General features: G+C 60.2%; 8 protein-coding genes across 8 annotated transcripts; 2 read left to right on the top strand and 6 right to left on the bottom strand.

Moving 5' to 3' along the window:
• Window positions 1-1,486: 1,486 nt before the first annotated feature.
• On the top strand, window positions 1,487-1,987 carry DCS_04461 (uncharacterized protein; the record flags this gene model as incomplete). The annotated part of the gene is made up of 1 exon (XM_040801771.1): window positions 1,487-1,987. One exon carries the CDS (start codon window positions 1,487-1,489, stop codon window positions 1,985-1,987), a length of 501 nt encoding a protein of 166 aa, XP_040656804.1.
• Window positions 1,988-2,258: 271 nt separating this feature from the next.
• On the bottom strand, window positions 2,259-3,164 carry DCS_04460 (uncharacterized protein; the record flags this gene model as incomplete). Its single annotated transcript, XM_040801770.1, has 1 exon — window positions 2,259-3,164. One exon carries the CDS (start codon window positions 3,162-3,164, stop codon window positions 2,259-2,261), a length of 906 nt encoding a protein of 301 aa, XP_040656803.1.
• A 1,822-nt stretch (window positions 3,165-4,986) lies between these two features.
• DCS_04459 (oxalate decarboxylase oxdC) lies at window positions 4,987-6,491 on the top strand (the record flags this gene model as incomplete). Its single annotated transcript, XM_040801769.1, has 2 exons — window positions 4,987-5,349; window positions 5,421-6,491. The coding sequence occupies 2 exons, from the start codon at window positions 4,987-4,989 to the stop codon at window positions 6,489-6,491; spliced, it is 1,434 nt and encodes a 477-aa protein (XP_040656802.1).
• Window positions 6,492-7,191: 700 nt separating this feature from the next.
• On the bottom strand, window positions 7,192-9,138 carry DCS_04458 (multidrug resistance protein fnx1; the record flags this gene model as incomplete). The annotated part of the gene is made up of 1 exon (XM_040801768.1): window positions 7,192-9,138. The coding sequence occupies one exon, from the start codon at window positions 9,136-9,138 to the stop codon at window positions 7,192-7,194; it is 1,947 nt and encodes a 648-aa protein (XP_040656801.1).
• A 1,794-nt stretch (window positions 9,139-10,932) lies between these two features.
• DCS_04457 (UPF0183 domain-containing protein) lies at window positions 10,933-12,589 on the bottom strand (the record flags this gene model as incomplete). Its single annotated transcript, XM_040801767.1, has 2 exons — window positions 10,933-12,437; window positions 12,538-12,589. 2 exons carry the CDS (start codon window positions 12,587-12,589, stop codon window positions 10,933-10,935), a joined length of 1,557 nt encoding a protein of 518 aa, XP_040656800.1.
• A 640-nt stretch (window positions 12,590-13,229) lies between these two features.
• DCS_04456 (uncharacterized protein) lies at window positions 13,230-15,303 on the bottom strand (the record flags this gene model as incomplete). The annotated part of the gene is made up of 4 exons (XM_040801766.1): window positions 13,230-13,322; window positions 13,382-13,626; window positions 13,693-14,964; window positions 15,036-15,303. The coding sequence occupies 4 exons, from the start codon at window positions 15,301-15,303 to the stop codon at window positions 13,230-13,232; spliced, it is 1,878 nt and encodes a 625-aa protein (XP_040656799.1).
• An 835-nt stretch (window positions 15,304-16,138) lies between these two features.
• On the bottom strand, window positions 16,139-18,007 carry DCS_04455 (uncharacterized protein; the record flags this gene model as incomplete). Its single annotated transcript, XM_040801765.1, has 2 exons — window positions 16,139-17,819; window positions 17,892-18,007. The coding sequence occupies 2 exons, from the start codon at window positions 18,005-18,007 to the stop codon at window positions 16,139-16,141; spliced, it is 1,797 nt and encodes a 598-aa protein (XP_040656798.1).
• Window positions 18,008-19,542: 1,535 nt separating this feature from the next.
• Window positions 19,543-20,784, bottom strand: DCS_04454 (uncharacterized protein; the record flags this gene model as incomplete). The annotated part of the gene is made up of 1 exon (XM_040801764.1): window positions 19,543-20,784. The coding sequence occupies one exon, from the start codon at window positions 20,782-20,784 to the stop codon at window positions 19,543-19,545; it is 1,242 nt and encodes a 413-aa protein (XP_040656797.1).
• Between the last annotated feature and the right edge of the window lie 4,629 nt (window positions 20,785-25,413).

Genomic DNA, 25,413 nt, shown 5'->3' with positions numbered 1-25,413 from the left:
TGCAGGCTCGAGTACTTGGGGTGCACGTACTCGTACATGGGTCTGCGTTGGCGCATCGGTACCTTGTACCCGCCTCGGCCTGCCTTGGCTTGTTACGGCCAAGTCGACGTCTTTGGTGGGGTAGGATGGCCATTCAATACGGGGGAGGGGGCGGCCGTTCCATGGCGGCCATGATGGAGCTACGCGGGGGACATGTACCATGCACCTGCGTGGTACATTGCGGATGATGGCAACACCATGTGCACCATACTTGGCGTGCTCTTGTCGTGGTCGCTCGTCCGCGCTTTGGGGCTGCATCATCGCTGACGACTGGCTGAGGACCCCGGCGTCTCGAGACTCGGCGTTCACGGAGCTGTAGGAAAACGACGACGACGAACAGGCGCCACTTTGCTCCCCGCCCACCCCCCGTGTTCTGGCTTACCAACGGCAAATGCTCACAAGCGGAATCGTATCGGCATTCCCTCCGCCACGTAGCGTGCTCGTCGCGGTAGTGCTTGCGCCGTAGTTGCCTCCATTCGCCGTCGTATGAAGCACGGCGAGGCAGGACGGGAACGACGAAACGCTACTTTCTGCGAGGCCGCGGGCCTCGCTAGTCTGCGACGGCCTGGAGTGCTACAGCGCTTGCAAGCGCAGTATAAGTACCAAGGTACAGCGTTTAGGTGACGCCTGCGGTTACGTCATCGGCCCGCCAGCTCGCCGGCATTCGACGGCCGCAGCCAAGGGGAGGCCCCAGGGGATTTCCGCATCGGTTTACGCAGCGCAGCGTACTACCGTACGGAGGGAGTATGTACAGGCACCAGCACAGGTGCATGTAGTACGGAGGACTGCCGCGGTATCGCGTTCTTGGTGCTGCTGCATGGTACTAACTTGGCCAACACTAATACTAGGCACAGCACGGCTTGTACAGTACCTTTGACATGCGTACCGACCGACCATTGAGCAGGGACTTTTATTTCACAGGTGGCAGCGGCAATTCGATGGCCTCTCCGTTCTCGCTCGGACGCGCGCTGATGGAAGCTGCACGCGCCCTTTTAGTTCACTGTCTGGCCATGGCTCTTCTCGAACCTGCAGAAACAGATTTCGCCATGGAACGGAACGGATCGGAGCGGAGCGAGAACAGGAGACGATCCAGAATTGCTGCTGCTGCCCTAGCGGTCGGTGCCTTCGACTTCGACGCATGGCTGGCCGTAAAAAGTACTGTAAGTACTAAGCCAAGCTTGGGGGCCTGCCCACTAAACAAGCACTAAAGCTACCTGCAAGTATGGAGTAGAGCGTGCTCAAACACAGTCCTCGTGGGTAATCACCTCCTTGCAGGAGGTGGTCAGCAGTTGTTCGTGTACGGGGCACTACTGTATCGGATGTCGTTCCAGGCGATTGCAGCATCCAACGCCAGCCAAGCTCAGGGCAGGGTGCAGGTGTAGGGTCTAGACCGCACAGGACCGCGGGCGGCACTGGCCGAATGGCAGAAACGGCTGCCACGGCTGGCATGGCCCAGCGTGGTGGCCCGAGACCAGTGAGCGTTCCCAGCCACCCGAGACACGATGCGGCCAATAACCTTGATGAACCTTTTCGTTCTGCCATTTGGCCGTTCTGGGCCCTCGGCCTGGCTCGTTGTTTTGAGTCGTCGTCGAGCAGCGGCAGCAAGGATGCGCGACAGCCCGACTCGCCTCTGCCGTTCTCCTCGCCGCACCGCGTACCCTGTTTGTCGTCTCCTCATAAATATCAATACCAGTGGATGGCTTCGGATGACACGCGTCACCTTGACCTCGGGGTCAATGCGGTCACGGCCATGGCATGGCATCGGCAAGACGTGATACCCCAGGGCCTCCTCGCAGGGCACCTCCCCTCCAACATTCCGCAGACGGCGAAGCCTCCACCACCACCGACCGGTCAATCGATCAAGGCGGCTGCCGCATGCCGCCGCCCCCTGCCGGAACGGTCGCTCCGTACGCGGGCCGGGGCGTGGCATCCAGCCGAGCATGCGTAGTCGTACGTGCAGCCGGGCATGTCCGAACGCTGCCTTCCATCTGCATCGCCCGCAGGCGAAGCACGGGCAGGGGGGGACAAACGAAGCACGGCCTTCGGTGGGCAGGCTGATGGAAATGGTGCGTATGCAAAACGGCGTCGCATGGACATGGACATGGACATGGATGGACGGATGCAGCCGTCGAGTTTCAAGGTAGTACCGAGTAGGCAGTGCTCGGCACTGCAATGCTAGATGCTGACGACAAGCATGCGCATGCGTCATGCCCGTCAAACTACCCTTCCTCGTCCGCTTCGGCCACGTCGGCGGGCCAAAGGAACCACAAGAGGACGATGGACAGCTTCAACCCGGCCGCCGTCCACAGCGCACCGCCGATGCCGATCCCGCTGTGGGCAAAGACGCCGCCGACGACGGCGCCGAGCAGGAGCAGCAGCGGGGCGGCCGCCCGACGGTCGCGCTCGCCGTTGCGGCGGGCGAACAGGTGCTCGTCGGAGAAGAGGTCGCAGTAGATGCTCGTGAGGACGACGCTCGTCAGCGCGTTGTAGCGGAGAGCCCGGCTCGCCACCGCCTGGCCGCTGCTCTGGAAGGCGACGAGGACGAGGGGCACGAGGACGGTCCAGTCGACGGCATCGCTCGACGCCGGCTTGCTGACCGTCACGACGAGGGCGGCGGCGACGGCGAATAGGGTTTGGGCGGCAAAGGAGACGCAGAGCACCCAGCGCTTCGTCGGCGAGAAGCGTCGGTGGAAGCGGGCGAGGAGGAAGGAGCCGAGGCAGAAGGAGAGCAGGGAGACGCCCGACTTGTAGAGGCGCGCCGTCGTCGGCGGGAAGAGGAGGGAGGCGAGGCCGAGGCCGACGTAGACGGTGTTTCCTGCACCGAGGTGAGCCAAGTTCGGAGCCCGGGTCTCTCCCTCACCCGCCGACCTACCGGTCTGCATCGAGACGAAGGCGCCCCAGACCTGGACCGAGGCGCTGTCGAGCAGCCCCGTGACGACGTAGCAGAGCAGCAAGACGAGGTCCGCTCGAGAGCGCGAGATGTCGGCCGTCATCCGCTTGTGCCAACCGCCGGCCACCGACCGCGGCCTGCTACGGCCAAGGAGGGGTTCTGCCTCATTCGCTTGACAGGGCAAATGGCCCCGACCGCCATCGTCACCGTCGGCCGCGCGAGAGTTGGACGTCATGGCTCAATGGGATCATATCTTGTCGTAGTTGCGGCGAGGGGGAGCTTGGGAGGCAAAAATGCTGCAAACGAGACGGTGGGGGACTTGGCACAGGAGCACTGGTGAAGGCGAGTTTTGGTGGGTAGGTGCCTACTAGTTACATCAGGCAGCGCGCACCTGCACTCCGACGAGTGCACGTACGGAGTAATACAGAGCGCTGGGTGGTGTATTATACAAGCTCGCACATGATTCAACCGCCTAGTACTTTGTGGTGGCCAAACTTGGTGGGTACGTACCTCCAGTACTTACAGTACAGTCCGGAGTACATGCACTCCGTACACCTACCCACATTTACCTTGGTCTGGGCACCGTCGCAGTCCGCACTTGGGGGCAGACCTGCGAAAAGGGGCCGACGGAGATGCTCGCAAGCGCTCCTGGGAGCAGTTCCGCCTGTAAATCGAGCATCCATTTCCAGGTGCTAAGCTAGCAGGTGCCTTCTGGGTGCTGGGTGCTGGGTACTAGCAGTCTAGTTGCTCATCTTTTTCGAAATGGCGACATCGGGCGGGCTCCCCTCCCCGGATCTGCCGGACAGGAATGACCATCGCAGATATTAATGTGCGTATACTTAAGTACAAGTACTAAATCCTTGTTCCATATCACTCGCATTACTCAATACTCGCACATGAGCGTGCAGGTACAAAGTTCTATACATGTACGTGCACGATGCTTCGCCAGCTGCACTCCGCCCGTGCTTGCTGGTACAGGCTCCCCGGGGCTGTACATGCTAATGCTCCATGGAATATGACATGTACGGAGAAGCGCTGGTCGTGCATTGGTGGTGGCAGGCGGGAATAAGTACTGCAGTTGTAGTTATAGCACACCTACTTAAGTACAGTACACTGTAAGGATGCATTTGCAATTGAACGGAGTAGGTGTACTTGACATGCACTATTGTACAGTACTAAGTACAGTACACGCCAACATGTACATGTACAAAGTACTTACCTACCTACTAGTAAGTAGTAATTATTATCATACTCCGTACATAGGCACTTCAAGAAACTCGATACCAAGATCACCTAAGGTTCATGTACAACGAAGTAAGGAGTACGGAGTAAGGAGTACATGTATTATTACAGTACTTACTTACATGTTACAACAACATGTAGTTGTAAGTGGACTAAGAACACGGTACGGAGAGTTAGAGTAATACAGTAAGTACTGTACACCCTCCACCTCCATCCGCTCCACAGCGCAGGATCGGAAAAATGGGTTCGGACCTGGGACCTGACTGGTGCGATTCAACTCGATGAAAACGTCACAGCTCAGAACCACCCCCTTTCCTTATGGAAACGTCCACGGAACACCAAAAGGGCCCAACCTATGCCGTCGTGTGCCGCTACTTTCTCATCCGAATCGTCCGGTTGTCCGCCTTTGTCCCTCCCTGCTGACCGTGCGCGAGGCCCGCCCCCCTCGGACTTGGCTCGGCATATCGGACTGGAAGATGCCGGCCCGGCTCGATGTCGTCATGAACTTACCGACGTCAGATGAACGTCGAGTTGCACAGCATACCCATGGCAGGGTGCGAAGGGTTCCACAGCAAACCACCTTGCTGCCTCGTCCAATCATCCCATCGACAGTTCGCTCCCGACCGGCCGCGCGCTTGCACCCCCGAACCGAGAGCGCTCCGGCAGGGTGTGGCAGGTATTAAGCTCGACCGCTTCCGGCTCTGCCCTCTCCCCAAGGCACGCTTCCACGACTCCCTACCTGCACACTCGTCACCCTCATCGCCGTCATCATCACCGTCACCTTCGCCGACACCTTGACCAACGTCCATTGAACCATGAGGTGGGCCGCCCAGCTACTCCTCGGCGCCAGCCTTGCCGCGGCCTTGCCTCATCTCGACAGCCCGCGACAGCGGCTGCTCAACGGCCTCGAATTGCCCGACAAGTACCTGACACACAACAAGGCCGGCAGCCAGCCTTACACGCCCGGTCACCGCGATCCGTACGACGGCAAGGTCGATGCCGTCGGTCGCCGGCTCGACCCGAGGCCCTGGCGCAACGGCCAAGGGGCATCCGTCCTGGGGCCCTACAACCGCGATCGCTCCCGCCAGTCTCCCGACATGGTGCGGCCGCCGTCGACGGACCACGGCACCATGCAAAACATGCGCTGGAGCTTTGCCGACTCGCACACGCGCATCGAGGTGAGACCTGCTTGCGTCTCGCTTGCCGCCTTGACCTTGCCGTCACGAGCCCGGCGCTGACGTCGACCCAGCAAGGCGGCTGGACCCGTCAAACGACGATTCGCGAGCTTCCCTCGAGCGTCGAGCTCGCCGGCGTCAACATGCGGCTCGGTGCTGGCGTCATCCGCGAGCTGCACTGGCACAAGGAAGCCGAGTGGGCCTACGTCCTCGAGGGCGAGGTCCGCGTCACCGCCCTCGACTACGACGGCGGCAACTTCATCGACGACCTCAAGAAGGGCGACCTCTGGTACTTTCCCAGCGGCGTCCCCCACTCCCTGCAGGGCTTGGGCGACAACGGCACCGAGTTTCTGCTTATCTTTGACGACGGCCGCTTCTCCGAGGAGTCCACCTTTATTCTGACGGATTGGCTGGGTAAGGCGTGCCACCACCGATCCCCCTTTGCCTGCGCCGTTGTTGTTGCCCTCCAAGCTCACCTTTTCGTTTCCCCTCCAGCCCACACGCCCAAGTCGGTCATTGCCGAAAACTTTCACCTCGCACCCGAGCTGTTCGAGCACCTGCCGGCGGGTGAAAAGTACATCTTCCAGGGCTCTCGGCCGGGTTCCATTGACGAGGAGCGCCCAAGGGGTAAGCATGTGAAAAAGAGCGAGTACCGCTTCACCCACAAGATGCTTGATCAAGAGCCCAAGAGGACGACGGGCGGCCAGGTGCGCATCACCGACTCCAACAACTTCCCCGTCTCCAAGACGGTCGCCGCCGCCCACGCCATCATCGAGCCAGGCGCGCTGCGGGAGATGCACTGGCACCCTCTCGCCGACGAGTGGTCCTTTTTCATCCGCGGCCGCGCCCGCGTCACCATTTTTGCCGCCGAGGGCACGGCGAGGACGTTTGACTACGTGGCCGGCGACGTCGGCATCGTGCCCAAGAACATGGGTCACTTTGTCGAGAACATTGGCGACGAGCCTGTCGAGATGCTCGAGATTTTCCGCGCCGACCAGTTCCGCGACTTTTCGCTCTTCCAGTGGATGGGCGAGACCCCACGTCGGCTCGTCGTGGATCATCTCTTTGCCGACGATAAAAGAGCGGGCGACCAATTCTTGGAAAGCATCAAGGACGCGGGAAAGGACGAAATTACCAAACCCTAGTCACCTAGAGCGGAAAACAAAAAAAATACTGAGGACGGCGGGCCCCGCGACCCCGAGATTTCCATGCGACTTGGACCTTGACACGATCACCTCTGCGACTCTCAGTCATCGGCCGGTTAGCACGGCTCTGCTCAAATGCAAAGTCCTTGAAATCCCGCCATGTACAAAAGTGCTAGAAGCTGGCAGGTTTGTTTTGTATGCAGTTTCGTGATTGAAATCTGACATGATGGATACCCTCGCATCCCATGAAGCACGAATCGTCTGTGCAAAAACCAATTGAAGGCCGGGTACCCAAAGGACCGAGATATGTGAGATCCTGCTCATTATTATGCTCGTGCTTGCAGGCATGCCGAATATATTCGGTTTCTATGAGGCACGAAATTGTCAGTACAAGAGGCAAACGATTGTCGGGCACTCAAAGGACGGAGTGAGCTAAAGTCTTATTTATAATTAGGATCGTGCTTGTGTCTATGCTAAATGTACTCCGTATGCAGTTTCCATAACGCACGAAATCGTCGGTGCAGGAGCCAGACGATCGTCGAGTACCCGAGGGACTGAGAGATGTCAAGTCCTATTTATGACTATGCTCGTGCTTGCATGTATGCCAAATGTGTGCAGTGTCTGACCAAAAAAAAGCAACGCTACATGTCCGGTAAAAAGAAAAAGAGTCCATCGGAAACGACGGCCCAAAAGCCCCACGTCAAGGGGCCGCCGTCTTCTCCTCGTCCATGGCGGGTTCCTTGCCCTCGTTTCGGTGCTTCAGCGACGCCAGACCCGTCTTGTGCTCTAGGTGAGACTTGCTCAACTTTTTCTGCTGGACGAGGAAGCTGATGAGGAAGCCCGTGCAGGCGGCGGCGGCGTAGACGATGAACATCTTCTGCAGCGCGTTCCAGTAGGCCTCCTGGATGACGAGACGGTCGCCGAGGGGCAAGTCACGGACGGCGAAGACGTTGGCCGTCGCCTGGTCGCTTCCGAAGCGGTCGGCGAGCGGAGCACCGACGGTGCGGACGAGGGCGTCGTGCTGAGCCGTCATGACGTTGGCGAAGATGACGCCGCCGACGGCCACCGAGGTCGAGGTGCCGAGCTGGCGGAGAAAGGAATAGCTCGCCGTGGCGGATCCGATGTCTCGAGGCTCGATGTTGGTGTGCAGAGCGACGAGGGGTGCCGTGAAGTTGGGCCCGGTGCCGACGCCGGCGATGATTTGAAACAGTATGATCTTGGCCCAGTTCCGATCGACGCCGAGCGTCGTCATTAAGCCTAGGCCCACCGTCATGACGGCGAGGCCGCCCGTGATGGGCAGCTTGTAAAGCCCCGACTTCTTGTTGAAGATGCCGATGACGACCGACGTGAGGGAGAGGGAGAGGACAAAGGGGAGCAGGTAGACGCCCGAGAGCAGGGGGCCGACGCCCGTGACGGCTTGAAAGTACAGCGGCAGCCAGTACGAGCCACCGAAGAAGGCGAAGGCGTGCATATAGGAGAGGGCGTAGACGGCGGCGCTGTTGCGGTGGCGGAAGAGCGAGAGCGGTATGATGGGATACTCGGCGGCGACGGCCTCGTAGAGGACGAAGAGGGCAATGGTGAGGATGCCGAAGAGGATGAGGCAGAGGACCGTGGGCGAGCGCCACGAGTACTGGACTCCGCCGAACTCGAGGCCGAGGAGGAGCATGAGGGTCCCGCCGATGACGAGGACGCTACCAACCCAGTCGATGGCGACGAGGCCGGCCTTGACGGGCGTCCGCGGATTGTGCAGCTTCAGGACGAAGACGAGGATGGCGAGGCTCGCGGCGCCAAAGGGCAGGTTGATGTAGAAGCACCAACGCCAGGAGAGCCTGCTAGTGAAAAGGCCGCCGACGAGGGGTCCAACGGCCGAGGCGATGGCCCAGACGGCGCCGAAGACGCCGAAGAGGAGGGCGCGGTTCCGCGGCGAGGCGAGGTCGGAGACGACGATATTGGGCAGGGTGACGAGGCCGCCTGCGCCGCAACCCTGGAGGGCGCGGGCGGCGACGAGCATCGCCATGTTGACGCTGACGGCGCAGAGGAGGCTGCCGATCCAGAAGATGACGACGCAGACGATGAGTATGAGCTTGCGTCCGAAGATGTCCGAGATCTTGCCCCACGTGGGAACGAAGGCGGCGTTGCCGAGCAGGTAGGCGCTGCCGACCCAAACGTAGCCGCCGGGGGCCTTGAAGTCGGAGATGATGACGGGCAGGGCCGTCGAGACGATGCTCATGTCGAGGGCTGCGAGGAAGAGGGACAGACAGAGGGCGAGCATGACGAGGGCGAGCTCGGCGGGGCTGCGTCCCTTGGTGAGGCCGTCGAGGTCGACTGTCGACGACGGCTGCTGCTTTGACGGCATCGGCAGCTGCGGACTGGGCGGCGGCGGCGGCGACGCCATGGTGGGAGCCGTATCAGAAGCGAGGACAGTTGGTCGGGGCGGTGTCGGTGCCGCTGCTGCTGTCGATGGTAATGCCGAGGGCGCCGGGGAGGTGGGTGAGCCAACGGCAGGTGAAGCGGTTGATGCCGGGGGGCGCGACGCAGAACGATGCACAGGGCCGACGGAATTCACAAACGCGGCATCCTCTCGTCCATCATCGAACCTCTCTTGGTCCGCACATCCTTGCCCGTGTGCGTCGTTGTCGGCGGGCATTTTCACCTCTCATCCGGAACGGCGAGGTCCGGGGCCGGCCCACAGCTCCGTGTCTCTCCTTCGCCGGCCGGGATGACAAAAAGCAACTCACGACAGGGCGGCGGAGGCGAATAGATGGACAGAGGGATGTAAAAGCAACAGAGAGAAAAATAGATGAATAGATGTTCAGAGAGAGGGCGGGACGAAATTGGCAAGAGTCAAGAGGCAGCTGAATTTATTTCGGGCGAACACCCATTTTGATACAACCGACTACTTCCGCGCTTGCATCAGCTGCCTGCCCCTCGTGGAAATAAGTGACGGAAGGAACGACGCCAGACACCGCCAGGCACCAGCAGGAGCCCCCCCCCCTCTCTCCTTCCTCCCCTCCCTAATGCCGAAGGCCGAAGGGACCAACAAGGAAGCTAGAAGCAACGAAAGAGTAGTTGCCACTTGCCGCTCCTGCCTCCTACCCCCCCCCCACCCCCCACACCATCCCGTAGCGAAATGAGAAGATGCTAAAAAAACACAATGAAGGTGTCCCGTTCTTGTGCATCGCGCCCTTCTGCTCTACTCCGGAGGACCATCGTCAGTTCTGTGCGTGAGTTGCATGAGAGCCATGTGAGTCAACCGGCGTCAAGGAGAGGAACAAGGGGCGGGCCCCGCCGCGAACACTCACCAGCTCCGCGGACGAGCGGCGCGCCCGCCCCAGGTTATCGATATTGAACCACGGCCTGACCGTCGTTACAGGTCGTCTCTCTCCACACTCCCGCACTCCGTGCTCGGAAACACAGCGAGACCTCGTACCATATGGATGCAGCAGGTGTACTTGTACACGCAGATTCACGTCCTGCGCATTACCATCCATGGATAACCATACGCTCCGACATTCTTCTCCTCCCAACTCTCCTCCCAATTGACTCGACCTCTGCATAAACGAACGAGTACGCATAGCAAGAATGGAGTCCATGGTTATATTGTACTCGTACGTCAGCCTACCTTGGCACGACTCCATGGTTCTCGCGAAACCCCCTGCCGATTGCGGCGGGGTTGGGGGGACTGACCGGTCGAGCGCTGACGGGAGAGGCCGCAAGGGGCAGCCATGATCGAGCAAGCTCCGCTTCACTCCTGGTTCCTCGTCGCCAAACGACCTGGCTCACCCCTGCACGCCACGGGGCTCCCTGCCGCCCGCTCTGGTCCGTTGCCCGTTTCAGTCCCTCGCCCGCTCTGGTCCCTCGCCCCCGCAAAATGGCAGCTTCGTGATAGATTCATTGATCAACGAGCTATGGAGCACGTAAGATGGGAAGCTAAGCCGTCTGCTCACCTTCGGAACAGTCGGAGCTCGGACTTGGGCGTTGCGACATCGGCCGACGCCATGGCGACGTCGAGCAAAGTACCCCCAACCAAGCCATGATGCATCCAGCATCGCCGCTCAGCAAGACAGTTGCATGACATGCCTCCGTCGATGCTTGCTCCATCTATGCTTGCCTCCGCCCATGCTTGTCTCCCTCCCTCGCCCGCTGGCGACAGAATATGGCGCAGGAACAATATGCGGCGGGGAGGTGAATGCAGAGAAAGCGTGTCCAACTAGAATGAACATGGCATTGACCAAGGAAGTGTTACGGGAATAAGCGTCGGTACAGTCAGCCTCCGTCCGTCGCTGCCACCGTCACGACGACGGATGCCGGCACATGCACAATCGCTAGCTGGCTAGTCATGGCGGAACCAATCTATCCATGGTGTGCCCACCCCGCAGCGCACCAGGCCAGTATCGTGCATCATGCATGCGTCATGCAGCCAGCGTCGGTCGAGTCGCGTTCAAAACACTGTCACCGTGTTGACGAAGTCGTTCTTCAGCACCTCGAAGACGAGCCCCGGGAAGCCGTACAGCGTCGTTGACGAGTCGCCGTTTGTTTCCCCCCGACGTATCCCGCTCTCTTCCCAGCCGCCGAGGAACTCGCAGCTGCTTCCCGGACTGTCGCCCCAGCCGCGGTTCAGGACCATACCCCTCTGCGCCTTTGCCGGCATCGTCCCCTCCCAGCATTCCGTCATGCGGCCCTCGATCTGCTTGAACTCGCTCTCCGACGTGACCGGTTCGCCCTCGAGGTAGGCAATCTCCCACCGGCACCGTCGATGCCGATTGAACTCATACGAGCCCGGAATGTTGCCGTGGAGGACAAGCTTCGTGGCTACAGGCCGGTCCGCATCGCGCACCTCCATCGACTTCCCCCTCCCCGCGTCGTCGCTGTCGTCGTCGCCGCTGCCGCCGCCGCCCGGCGTGACTTTCTTGCCCGGAGCTGGAGGGGCGCTCGATGGCGCCGTCGCCGTCGACAGGAGGACGTCGAAGCCGAGGTAGAAGTAGTTGTAGAAATACTCGCCGGAGCCGTTGCCCGTGGCCGTTTGCTCGTCGACGGCCTCGTCGTCCGATTCCTCCGAGCCTGTGTTCATCGACGACTGGTCCGTGTCCGTGAGCTCGTCCGGACGGCCGAGATCGGACGGGCTCGGCCGTCCGCGCGCGTTGCTCATGGTGCGCATCTTGTGAATCACCATCTTCTGGTCGTTCTTGCGGTAGATGGCGTTGGGCGGTCCCAGCTCCGTCACGAGCTCCTGCGGCGTCGTCTCCCCCAGCTGGATCCGGAACGCGCTGCTCGTCCACTTCCGGAAGAGATCCATCTTGCCGCCGCCGTAGAGTCGGACGAGCGAGACCTCGTCGGGGTACACGTCCTTGCCGCGCGGCAGGGTCGACGTCGCCTTGAGGCTCGGGAGCACCTCGGTGAAGAGCCTCGGTCGGGCCTCGGCCCACGAGTCGCCGCTAAAGACGGCCATCGAGGTGGCCACCTGGCCCGCCGACGACGAGAACAGCGAGACGACGTCGCGGTCCGGCGCGTACGCCGACGCCGGAAGAGAAAAATTGAAGGCAACGCCGGGGTACGACAAGACGTAGGTGCCGTCCCCTTCTCCGCCCGAAGGGATGTACTCCCCGGCGTACGTCGGTCCCAAAAGGCGATGGTAGATGTGCCGGAATGTCGGTCCGAGACTGGATTCGCCTGGCCCCGGTGACCCCGGTGCCGATGTTCCGCTCGGCGGCTTGAGCAGATCACGATCCTTGAAGGTGACGTGATTTTTGGTAAAGTCGGTGACTTCGATGAGCCGCAGCCGTTGTTCGGGTCCGTCGAACCGTAGCCGGATGCCGTTGTAGGGAAGCGCGACGCATACCGGCTCCGTCACCGGCCTGTCGGGCGAGGAGATGACGTCGAGTTTCGGGAAGAGGACCGGCTCGGCCTTGAGTCGGGTCAGGACATCGTGCAGCGACGCACCGAGAACTGCTCGTGTCAGCACCTGCGACTCCCACCCATCGCATGTCGCACGCCTGTCATTATCCGTGCCGTTGAGAGATCAAGAGGGGATGGGCCAAGCACGTACTGAGGAACCCAAGCGCGCGGCCGGGATGTAGCTGCGCTGCAAACAGCGGCATGCTGAAGCTCCAAGGAGCCGGTGATGAATCGAACCTTGCGCGACGATTTGCACTTTGCACGCTGTATGCCGTTATTGTCCTGCGTGACGGTGCGGATACCGCAACGGTTGAGGGACAAGGTGTGTGAGCAAAGGTCAACGGGAGCAATCAACCATGGAATGGAGGGTTGTCACGGGAGTCGTTCATGTGACGACGAAGAGACGGGGCAATGTAAGTACATGTACGGAGTACAGTAGGTGTACTCTGCATTATTGGGGGGGGGGGGGGTATGACGTTGCGGCCCGCGGGGCAGCCGTTCCAGGTGCCCCCACTGCGACGATCAGATTGGATAAGCCGTGGAGGCTCCAACTCCAGCGGACTCTAGCGGACACGACCCCTGGAACGGCTTTCGAATGGGACCAACAGTCACTACAACGAGGCACACCGTAGAGTGCCGCGTTTTGCTCTGTCGGCTCGGAGCACAGGCATTCAAGTCGTTCAGAAACTCTTCCGTCTCTACTCCATAGCCTCTACCTACTGGAAACCAAGAATCTGCACGAAGAAAAGGTGCTGTGCAACTAAGAAGGAACATGGTTCACAGTATGGTACAAGTACAGTATAGTACGGTAATGCATGAGTAGGTGGGCACACCCTGCTGCCGCTACCACTCCTCGACCTCGCCCCGTTTTGGTTTTTGGACCCGAACGACCTTGTCGCAGTTGAGCAAGCACAGCGGGTCAAACGCTTTCTTGATCTGTCGTCGCCGTTAGCTGTGCTTCATATCGTCTCCTTCTCCAAGATGGGTCGGCGTACCTGGCGCATCGCGTCCACCGTCGTCTCGCCCAGCTCGTGGGGCAGATAGTCTCTCTTGACCAAACCGACGCCGTGCTCGCCCTTGTAGTCGTCCTCTGTCAGTATCAAGGCACTCCTTGCCATCGAAAAGGCCGGATCCGTCACACTTACCGTCACCGTGCCCTCCATCTCGATGGCCCTCTTGACCATCCGATGGACCACCTTTTCCGCCTTTTGCCGCTGGACCTCGCTGTACAGGATGATGGCTGCAGCAACCGGTCAGCACGGGGGGGAGGGAGTCAAAGGCTGTCGATGGGTGGGTGGGCGCTTACTGTGAAAGTTGCCGTCGCCAACGTGGCCGACGATGGAGCCGCATAGGCCGCTCTTGCGGATATCCTCCTTCGTCTCCTCAATCAGTTGCGGCAGCCTGCTCATCGGCACGGCGGCGTCCCCCGTCCAGACTCTGTCGCCCTCCCTGCCGGCCGCCATGGTGCTCCACAGGGCCTCCTTGCGCGCGCTCCACAGCTCGTCCTGCTCCTCCTGGCTCTTGGCAAAGGCAAACGACTCGCTGCCGGCCTGCCTGGCGAGCCCTTGCACCTGGGCAATCTGCTCCTTGACGCCGGCCGGGGTGCCGGCAAACTTGAAGAACAATGTCGGAGATTCGCTCCAGGATCGCGAAGTCATGCCTGCGGCGTTGATGTATTTCATCTGGCTGTCGTCGAGGAGTTCGACGGCGGCCACAGGCACGCCGGCGCCGACGACCTTGCCGACGCAGCTGGCGGCGTCGCGGATCGAGGGAAAGGCGCAGACGGCGACGTTTGTAAAGGCCGGCTTGACCGTGACCTTGAGGACCGCTTCGGTGACAAGGCCGAGGGTGCCCTCGGAGCCGACGAAGAGCTTGGTAAGATCGTAGCCGGCGGAGCTCTTTCGGGGGCGCTGACGCGTCTTGATGACGGTGCCGTCGGCCATGACGACGGTCAAGCTGAGGACCCATTCCCGCATGGTGCCGTACCGGTAGGCGTTGGTGCCGCTGCATCCAGTGCCGACCATGCCGCCGATCATGGCGCCCGGCCCCGGATCGGGTGGGAAGAAGAGGCCTTCCTTGGCGAGGTCGTCGTTGAGGGCCTCCCACCCGACGGCCGGCTGGACGACGACGTCGAGGTCCTCCTTGTGCAGGGCCAGCACCTTGTTCATGCGGCCAAAGTTGACGGAGACGCCCTTTCTCGTCTGCGTGTAGTGGCCCTCGAGGCTCGTGCCGCCGCTGTAGCCGACGACGGGGATCCTTCGCCCGTGGCAAATCTTCATGAGCTCCGACACCTCCTCGGTCGAGGCAGGGTAGACGACGCAAAACGGCTTCTCGTCCGCCTTGGGCTGGTGCGTCGACCACGTCGAGGTCGAGTGGTGGTCGATATCCGTCGCGAGCGTGCTCACGTTGTCCTCGCCGACAATCTTGACAAAGTCGGCCCAGGCGGCCTGCATATTCTCGAGCTTCGTGTTGTGCTTGGGGGCACGCGCCTTCGAGAGCGGCTGGGTCGAGGACGTGTCCGGCTCGCGCGGCCAAAAGGTGCCGAGGTAGTAGGCGATGCCCGCGCTGGAGAGGAAGACTGGAGGGGTGGACGGTTAGCGGTCGTGTCGACTCGGCAAGCTTCACGCCCACGGCCTCGGCGAGACGCACGAAATGTAATCATCCAGTTCCTCGACGGATCCGTCATGTCACGCCACCGCTCGTACTGCTCCCGCTGCTCCCTCTCCCTCCTCAGACGTGCGCCGATGCTTCCCATGACCTGGCCCTGGAAGGACCTCCCCAGCTTCGTCTCGTTGCTCTGCCGCGCGACTTTCGGCCTCTCCTTCTCGGGCTCGAGGTCTGTCGCGAAGCATCGGGTCGTCGCCGGCAGCCTAGCACGAGCCGCCCAGCTCCGCAGAGCCGTCGGTCGTAGTCGCATATGCGCCATCGGACGCCGATCTGAAGCAGCCCGGTAACGTGGCAAAAGTCGGCGAGTGCGGCTGAAAGGTTGAAGGGACCAGGGATGAGGTTGCTGAGCTGGCCGACCTCTAAATTTGATGCAATTCCTAGCCTCCGTCGGGCCCGTAGGAAGATGGTGGGTACGGCTAGCTGGTACCGATCTGCAAGAAGCTGCGGACCTCAGTAGTTGTTGTACAGTGGGGTGGCAAAAATGTCGATTCAATTTGTAAGAGCAGCGCTACCAAAACTGAATCGTCTCTTTTGTCAGGTAACTGTACCGACTTACGACTACCTTAGTATTCCGACAGGACTTGGGCCACAAGAGCCAGGTACAAGAACTCGGAAATACAAATACGGAGTACATTGGTTGAATAATTAACAACAATAATAATAGGTGCCTGTACGGGGTCTTGATAGACAATTTGCACGTGTTTGTACGGAGTAACTGTACGCTATGGTACAAGTGGTACAGCGTAGTGCTGGAGAGAGACCTACCTACAAGTGCTATTAGTAGGTGCATCGGCCCTCCAAGGGCAACTCCTTTCATGGACTTCTTGTAGGGAATTCTTCAACTTCTACCGAGTCCAGGCAATGCCCAGTGCCCTGGTATTGTTTCGGTGCGTAGAATCTTTGGTCGCCATATACGGAAATGACGGCCCCTTCCAAAGTTAGTATCGTTCCCATCCATGTCGGTTCCATGGACGGCACGGTATGAGACGAGGTAATTTTGCGGTTAAATAACACTCAGCATGATATTGGTATCCTGATATGGCACCTCGATAATCACATCTTCGCTCGCTCATCGCGTGAAAAAATCATTCCTTCCAGACCAACCGGACGCTCAACGTCGGCGCCGCTCCCTGCAGATGCGACATGTAGGCACTAAGCTGATCATCGTCGGCGATGGGCAGCGGCAGCTCGCACCCCTTGCCGTCCTTGAGGATCCCCTCGACCAGCACGCACACGGCGCCGGGGATCCTCTCGGCCGCCGCCCGGCGAACTTCCTCGACGGAATGGGACCCCAGCGTCGCGACCCAGAGGCCTGCATCCGTCATGATCCCCGAGGACGGGTGCAGACGAAGGTAGACTGCGCAGGCAGCGGATGGTGCCGTGTGCTGGAACGGAGGTGCGGACCTCGCGGCGGCCAATAATGACTCGTTGACGAAAGATGCTGGCGGGTTTGCCCCGAATCCGAGCGGAGATGCCGTCGGCGATCCCATGGCGACGAGAGTTGCCCCAGACCCAAGAGTGGGGATCGGAGGTGGTCCGCAGGGGGACGCCGAGCTCGACATCGACTGCATCGCCAAAGTCATGCGCGGTGGGCTGGCGAAGCTCATGTGCAGGGGAGAGGATGCCCCAGGCACCTCGAACGACTCATACGCTGAATCGTCCACATCCTTGGGCACATCCCGTGGCACATCCATTGACGTATCATGCGGTATAGGTTGTCGAGGATTGATGGCCGACGGCAAGGATGACTGCTTCCCTTGCTTGCGCCCCCTTTCGTCGTCCCGCAACCGCTTCAGGACATCCTTGGCAACGAAATCCAATGCGCGAATCTTCTTCTGCGACTCGGCATCGCTAGCTGCGTTGTCCAGGATTCGCTGCGCAACGGCCGACTTCTTGCCCCATCGCTGCTTCACGTCTTCCCACTGGTCCGGGGTGGTCTCGATCTTGGTGGTCAGCCCGAGCTCGCAAAGGACCTTGTGCAGTGCCGCCCTCATCTGCCGCGTCTCCTCCGGGTTGATCTCCAAATACATCTTGGCCTCGACGAGCGTCATTCGCGACTCGAGGCTGCGCAGCCTCTTGGTGACATCTGTGCATACGATGTCGAGCGCAAGCTTCTTCCGCTCACCGGCGCCATTGGCCGCCGACATCTGGCTTCGGAGGTGAGGTGACTCTTGGATGAGCCGGTTCTTGAGGGCCTCCCATCGTGTCTCTCCGGCGAGCGTCTTTTTCGACACGCCTTCCTCCTGGCAGATGCGATGGAAGTTGGTTCGGAGGGCCCAGTACGCGTTCGTGTCGAGGTTCAGGATGCGACGGGTTTCGGTAAGCGTCGTTTCGGACGGATATCGTATCAACATGCCAGACGGCACAGTGGTCGATTTTCTCATGCTCCGTTTGCCCACGCTTTTTCTGCCGCCGCCGGGACGGCTCGGGTGCTGCCGAGCCCCAGCCGTCCCCGGCGCGTGCTGAGGAGAGGGTGGCGAGTCGGTCGCCGATTCGTCATCGTCCATGTCCTCCTCGGTGAGCCTCTGCTTATCGCCGTTCCTGGAACGCAGCAGCAGCTTGAATCTCGAGCGCAGACGGCTCAGCTCAATGTTCCTAATGTCGAAGCCATCGTCTTCGGTCAAAATCCGCAGCATTTCACGCTGGGATATATTCTTCTCCCACAGCTCCTTGACGCGCCTCACAAGCTCGTCGTTCTTGTGGTGTCGCGGACGCATCTTTCCGGGAAATTCCCAGCGACGAAACTGGTGCTGGTAGGATCGTTTGCTGCGTCGTTTGCGTTAGCCTCCACGTCGCGGCCGTTGGGCAAACATGGCCCATTCGGATCGGCTCACTCACCTCGGCGCGAATCTATAAACGGTTTTCATATGCGCCATAATCTCGTCGAGGGACCTGCCCTCGTCGATGTACAGTTGACGGCATGTCTGCTTGTATTGTTCCCAACTGTAGACCATGCTGGCGGCCTCGCAAGGGGAACAGCACCTGAGCACCTGGCATCGACGCCGAGGTACGAGAACATTTAACCATCAAGGGGTTGCGTCAGGTCGCACTTGGGAGGGGGATTGTAGTGCATGCGGCCCTGTAGATTACGTAACGGTTCAATCCATTCCACCAGCTAGTGTCGATGACTGCTCTGCAAATGCACTGGCAAACTACGGAGTACTATGTACCTAGTATTAATACTTGTACTGTACGGAGTACTCCGTACGGAGTAGTACGGTATATCCAGCCTACTAGTATCAGTATCAAGTACGGAGTACTTTACGAATGGATGTACTTACGGAGTGCTCCATACACTGTACAAATGCATGTACTTGTGCGGAGAACACCTACGTAATTACTTGAGCAACTGCCGTACGACAAAAGTTGCCTTCGGTACGGGTCATTAAGCTACTCGGTACTTCATCTACAAGTACTCACACCGTACTCCGTACACCTACATGTATTACTCCTGTACATGTACTGTACGTCCCTACTTAAGTACATGGAGGCGTAAGTGTACAGTACTGTGCTGTACTGTAGTTGCATGCACAACGTACTTAAGTACTTACTCTTGCCTTAGGCGGTATCACGCTCATGTTCATACTGTACATGTACAACAAAAATACCACGTAATACCATCACTTACATGAACTCACACCAACCCAACATGCACAAATTGCAATGGTGCTGCCGCTGTGTACGTGTAATCGTTCCGGTACATGAACGGGCTTGGGATCCTAGCGAAGCAATCGGGCAGGAGCTTGAGCGGAAATGTTGAGCGACGATATCACATCAACCATTCACTGGCATCATCTCTCAACGGTACGGTGTTCGCTTCATTTGTTCAAATTGGACAGACATCTGTCCATTCGGCCACCTATCCAACTCCTGCCCGCCCGTTCCCAAAGCAACTGCTGCCTCGGGCATGACAAAAATGACGGAGAAAGCGCTCATGCAATAGAGACCAAACAAGACGAGAAAGATAACCACAGTAGCCACCGCGTCTGGTTCGACTCTGCTAGGAACAAGATCCCAATGCATTCCTTTCAATGAAACGTCCATCGAGGGGCACCTGGGCCGTGGCGACGGCCGCCCGGCGCCAAGTGGAAACCCATACCCAGTCCCACGTCCTCCGTCTCCTCTCGTCCGGGACGCCATGCCAACAGACCGACCAAGCAGTTTCACAACCGTGTAAGTGTATAAAGTGCAGCTCTTTGAGGGGGGAAAATGAATGCAAACAACGCTCAGATGGATCGACGCATACTGCACTGCAGGGGCAGGGCAAGGTGGACCCTCCAGGGGTGAAGCGAGAAAATGGCGGCTCGCGCAGAGGAAATCGATGGGCGCCAAGTTTGGCGTAGGTGTGCCTGGGTGTATGCCGTCGCACCTTCAGCCAGTGGCGGGGCTCAAAAGTGTGCAAGGTACCATGCCATCATACCGGTGATGGATGCGGACGGGTCCGTCGAGTTCGAAACGACCTGGACATGGCCCTGCTCGTGGGGCCTTTTCATCGCCTTCCGAGCTTCACGAACTGGGTGCGCAGCCACAACATGAAAACGGTCCAGGCACTCGCCGTTTTGTGCTTGGCCGACCTCGTCCGGCGGGGCGACTTGAACTGGACATCCTCAGCCCTCGGATCGGGCAGGCCGGTGGTGGTGGGCTTCTCATCAAGGAGGTCGTCCATGTCCCTGTCGGGATTGGAGACCCTGGTGCGGTGGGCGTTGACGGAGACGGTTCCGACCGGGAGACTTGCGTGGCTTCCCTTGGGCGAGCGCGAGTGGGCGCGGTCCAGCTTCTGGGCTTCCTTGCTATCGGCACGCTCGCGTTTGCGGTTCTGCTCGCGATTGTATTTCTCGTCCTTGGCCCGTTGCTTTGCCTCAAACTTGCGACGGGCCTCCCGAACCTGCTCCTGGCGCGAAAAGGTGTCTACATCGCTGCGGGAGCGAAGGCGAAAGCCGCTCATGTCGAACGAGCTTCGAACGTCGAACGAGCTCCGGAGGGGCGACATGGACGTCGGGGGGGTGAACGAGGCGGCAGCCGGATTTGCAGCGGCACTCGTCACCAGCGGCGGTGCAGAGGGGGACAGGGGTGAGTCGACGACGGAGGTGCCGGCGCTGGGCTGCAGCTCGGAGCAGCTCTGGTTCACGGACGTGGATATGAGACGTTGGACGGAGCCCGAGTTGGAGCGGCTCGCGGCAAGGCGCGAGGTCTGCGTGCTGTCCGACGAGGAGGTGGTGCACTGGGTGGGAAGTGACGGCCCGGCGGCCGACTGCTGGAGGGGGGCCGTCTGAGCGGCAGGGCGAGCGGTTGGGGCGGTGGCGGCATGGGACGAAGGGTACAGGTCGGCATCCTCGTTGCCGTCGTCCTCGGTGATGGTGGGCGAGCTGTCGAGCTGCGGCATCTGCTGGAAAGGATGGACAAAGGAGCCTCCGTTCCGGCCGCCGCTATTGGACGTTGCCACGGACGCGCCGCTCGTCGAGCGGGCGTGTTTCGGGCCGCCATAGGCCGCATCGCGCGTCGACTTGCCGAGATTGGTGGGAGCGTAGAGACCGCCGGCGTCGGGATCCGAACGGCCAAAGTCCAACGAGGCGAGGCGCGGTGAGGGCTGGTCGTCCCAGCCACGGTCGAGGTCGAGCGACTCGCGGTCGGAGTGATGGGAATGCAGCTTCTTGAGGATAGGCTTGACGACGGTGCGGTTGCGGGACTTTGTGATTTTGCTGCCGCCCGAGTGCATCTGCAGCGAAGCCATGATGGCAGCACAAGCGGCCCCACGTTGACTGGCTGCTACTGTTCCCGTTCCCTCGCTGCTGCGGCAAGTCGTCGTCCACGTCGTCGTCGTCGTCGTCGTCGTCGTCGTCGATGACTGGTTAGGATGTTGCTGCTCTCGTGTGGTAGTGCATCGGTTCAAAGCAAGGCTCCGACACAGCACGCCATTCCCCGTGGTTGCCTTTCGCCTTCTCCCAGTGTCACAACGGAACCAGAAGTGGAGGATTGGCGGCGCCGCAAGACGAGGAGAGCACAGCGACGGACTGACGGTCCTAACTCCCGAGGCGCGACGCAGAGACTCGGATCAAAAACAAGGACCACGCTCGACCGTCAACGGTAGGGGGGGAGACAAAGGCCAGAACGGGCGGCGGCGGAGGAGGAATTAAAAACAGCACGACAGGGCAGTGAACAGGACGATAAGGGGCGGACGACAAAGCAGCAGAGAGGATGACAGGGGGGACGGCGACGGCGACGGCGACGGCGATGGCGAGGAAGAGCGGACGGGGGGCGATGACCCCTGCCGGTTGCGACGGTGCTGGCGGCGACGTTGGTCGTCAGCAGTGAACCCCAGCGAGCCCTTCGTTGGGTGACGTTCGGTGACGGGTCCTCGGATCGTCTCAGCCCCACGGACACGGGGAGGGCCAGGAGGGATCAGGGAGGAGTCGGCAAGGTAAGCGGTCAGCGGGTGGGATGAGGAGGGCTGATAAGGCAAATGTTGCGCCGACGAGGATGGCTGAGCGGCCGGGGACAGGTTGAGCAGTCGGGGACGGGCTGAGCGACGTTTGGCAGCAATGCGCCCGAGGCCGGTAAGCAAGAGGCGATGGCGATACGTATGCGGTGCGTTTCCGAGGACGAACGGAGACGAACGAGGACGGACGAGGACGGACGAGGACGAACGGGTACGAATAGCGCTCGCCGTCGTTATCTGGTCCGGATGCGCCGTCAACAAATAGCGGCCCCTTCCAGCTTGGTACGGGTACACGGCAAGGAAGGATGCGGGCAGGTACAGCGGCTGTGCGGAGGACCGAGTAGCAGTACTGCGGCGACGTCGAATCCGCCAACACAACCAGTGGGCAATGGCGCAGCGCACAAGTACAAGTACATGCAGGCTTGAGGGAAGAGTCCAACTCGTCCCTGCTCGCTCTTGGCTTGGAACTGCCTCGAGTGAAGCTAGCGGCGGTGTGGGGGGAAGGAACGGCCGGGAAGCGAGATTGGTGGGCCCACTGAAGCAGCCTCAACGAGCGGAAGCAGCGACGGGGTTCGTACGGAGCAATCCGTACAGTTCTCGTACGAGTTCAAGTACAGGTACAGCACAGCATCCAACCGAGCAGGCGTGGTGGAGGTAGGTGTACTTGCCCATGACAACACCACGAGGAGTCGTCGGACGTACGGATTGAACAAGTCCAGCACCCCGTACACGCTTGCATGTGAGCCAGCCAGAATCATGACGGATGACGATTTGCTCGCCGCCTCGCTTGTTGATTCATCTCCAGGAACGAGAACCGGTGACGATGACACACTCGAATACGAGTAATACCGTGCGGACATGCGCCGTCCGCATCATCGGTGTACAACTGCGTCGCTGGACTCTTGGCAACGTGGCTAGGAGTTTACCTGTACAGGTAATACAGAGTCAGAGTCCAATACCATTCATTGACCAGCATGTTGGCCGGTGACCAGCATGTTGGCCAGCCAGTCGACCCCGGCCCCTCCCCCCCAATCAGGTCCAGCACATTGTCAGGACCTACCGAACACGTAAGTCAGTACAACTACGGAGCACATGCACTGACATGAATACCACTAGTTGGGTCGGTGGAAGGTACTTGCAGCACTGGGTATCACGGTGTACCTACAGTAAGTTACCGGCACAGAGTACTTGCAGTGTACTTACTTGCAGTACTTGCAGATCGGTTCACCGTCAGCGCTCGCACCCATAAGCAATTACATGACGAATTACGGGCTGGGCAGGGACGGAATTGGGCACGGCGCAACGACGAGACAACAACAACGGCCCAAACGGCGGTCCCCATTGGACCGTCCGTCGGGTTGCCATGGGGAGGCTCATCGTCCCGGGCGTCCAGGATTGGCCGACCAGGGTTGGCCTCGGGGAGGAAGGGAAGGGAATTGATGCAGACGGCGGGCTCCTCCCTTGTCGGGGTTTGCAGCAGCATGCGTCTCGCACTGGCACTGCGACAGCTGGCAACAGCAACGGCCACGGCAGTCTGGGCTTGTGCCCCCATTGTTTGTTTCTCGTCAGCGATCCCCCGCAACCCGCGAGGCCCACAAGCGGCCGGATTGCAGTTGGCAAGCCCACTAAATACGTCTTGGTCTGCACACCCAACTGCAGTAAGTACTTGCTGTACTTGTCCTGTACTCGTGCCTACCGTACATGTGCAAGTACAGTACTTACTGTACAACTATCGCACCTACTTGGCGGAGCTAGCAGCAGTCGGTCAGTCAGTCATCTGCCTTGTCTTGGACTCAACGCCGCCTGCCCAGTTGGACGCTGGACGCTGGACGACGTGCAAATGGCCTCGGGCCCAGGCTCGCACCTCGTTCATCTCCTCCTGCGCCTTCAAAAAGCATGCTGCTGGGCGAACAGAGGTCGTGGACGCGCATCGACCAGCCCGGCGGCCGAACGGTTCGTCGGCCCATGGTTCCTCTCCCCACAGTTCCACCGACGGAGCAGGCTACCGGTCACTAGGCGAAGCCAAAGCGAAGCGACTTGGATCCGAGGCGCGACTCGAAGTTGCACTTGCTCGCCCCTACCAGCCCTTGGCGCGCTGCCGGCCGGCCAGCCCAGGATGCTTCGCTCTTCTTGCTTTAGGCTGCCTCCGTTCACGCGGCCTGACCAAGTTCTAGCGCGGGCCGATGGCAGTAGTGCCGGGGTCGATCTGCGGCGCGATTGTTGCGGTCGGTCGGATCCATGCCCTGCCGGCCGCGCGCCTCCAAACCCGTGGACGGAGCGACGCAGCGCTGCGCCGCAGCACGCATCCATCCACGGCCTTGGCCTCAGCTCGTGCTAGCTGCGATACCTTGTGCAAGTATTGCTGCACGGGGTGCGGAGCACGGAGACAGTACCGTACTGCTACTTGCAGGTACGGAGTACCATGCTCGCATACAACTGTAGGTATGAGTACATGTACTACAGTACCTACTGTACTAAGTACCTAGTACCTAGTACTTACTTACTTAGGTATTAGTTGTACACTTACTCCGGGCAAGTGCAAGTACTTACTCGGCACGTTACTCCGTACTCTGTAGAGTTCGTTACCCACACCGCTCCATCTCGCCACATTGCAGTCCCCGTATGGTTGGTGACGAGATTTCTGAAATTGAACCAAACCGGCCAGGCCAGCCTTACGTAGCCTTCGTCAGATCGGGTGGGATGTGCGACGGCGATGCTCGATCTGCATGATGGTTGCGCTGCACAGTGGCGACACAGCCCCAAGCGATGTGCGGTCTGCGAAAACCGTCCGCCGTCCACCGTCGGCCGCGGCGGTCGCTGGTCGTGAGGAGGGCGCAGCGGACTCGCCAGCCGCCCCAGGAGGCTTGTAGGGGCGCCGCAGCTGTTTTGCATGTACTGTATGTACTGTACCTGCACGCTGTACGGCCGCGAGGCGTAGGCGTGCGAGGCCCCCGAATGTGGTCAGCAGCCAGTCCAAGCCCCAACCCGCGCGCGGCCTCGTCCACTCCCCCCCCCCCCCCATCGACCGATTCCGACATGCTCCCAGCACTCGGTGCAAGGTGCGCAATGCCAAGGTCATGGGCCCCGTTTCGCCATCGAATGGCCCGCGGACATGCATACTTATGCTGCAAGTACTGTACGTGTGCAATGGCGGTGCGGTGGTCGACCTGCTCCGACGCCGCGGTTCAGCCAATCAGTGTCATCATGACTTGGCACCGATTCCCTGACCCTCGAACGCGAGGTACGGTGCGGAGCAAGGTGGCTCGCGAGAAGCAAATTTTGACGCCGCGCAGGTCGCAATCGACAGCTGGACCTGACCCGGTCCCCTGATTTGCCACTGAACCGAAATGCCTGCTTGCAACAGAGCAAGTTTGGCCCTGCATCGTGGCGCCGCCACGGTCCAACTTGCCTTTGATGGAGAAAGTCAATTTCGCATCACGCCGATGATGGCGTGCACCTGCTGTGCCGCGGCTCTGCACAGCAAACGACGTACCACCCGTCCTTCGTCGTGCCCGTTCGTCGTGCCCGTTCGTCGTGCCCGCTCGCGACGGTGTGCATGCACGACGACAGGCACAGGAACCCAGCCACCCTTTGAAACATGTGCACCTGCGGTTCGTGCACTCGTACACCAACACGTACAACTACGTGCGTCTACGTAAGTACGTCTCGGCTTGGCATCGTCTACATCGATGCAGCGTCCATCTTGCTATCCCGTCCGCCGTGCCTCTCTAGCACGCACTTGGGGAGAAGGTCGACTTGGCGCGGCAGGCCAACTTGCCTTTCAAGAAGTCCTTGATCGCAGCGGGGATGCCGAGGCTACCGTACTGTACACCATGGGCCCTCCGCCGCAAGCCGTTTTCGTCTCCATGGGAATTGACGAAATGTATGACGAACACGAGAGCGGACTGGTGGTCTTGGTCGACT

The sequence above is a fragment of the Drechmeria coniospora genome, chromosome 02 (genome assembly GCF_001625195.1).
Source record: "Drechmeria coniospora strain ARSEF 6962 chromosome 02, whole genome shotgun sequence".
Classification (NCBI taxonomy): Eukaryota; Fungi; Ascomycota; class Sordariomycetes; order Hypocreales; family Ophiocordycipitaceae; genus Drechmeria; species Drechmeria coniospora.
Note: the sequence above shows the minus strand (reverse complement) of the source record. Positions and strands in the feature narration are given on the sequence as shown.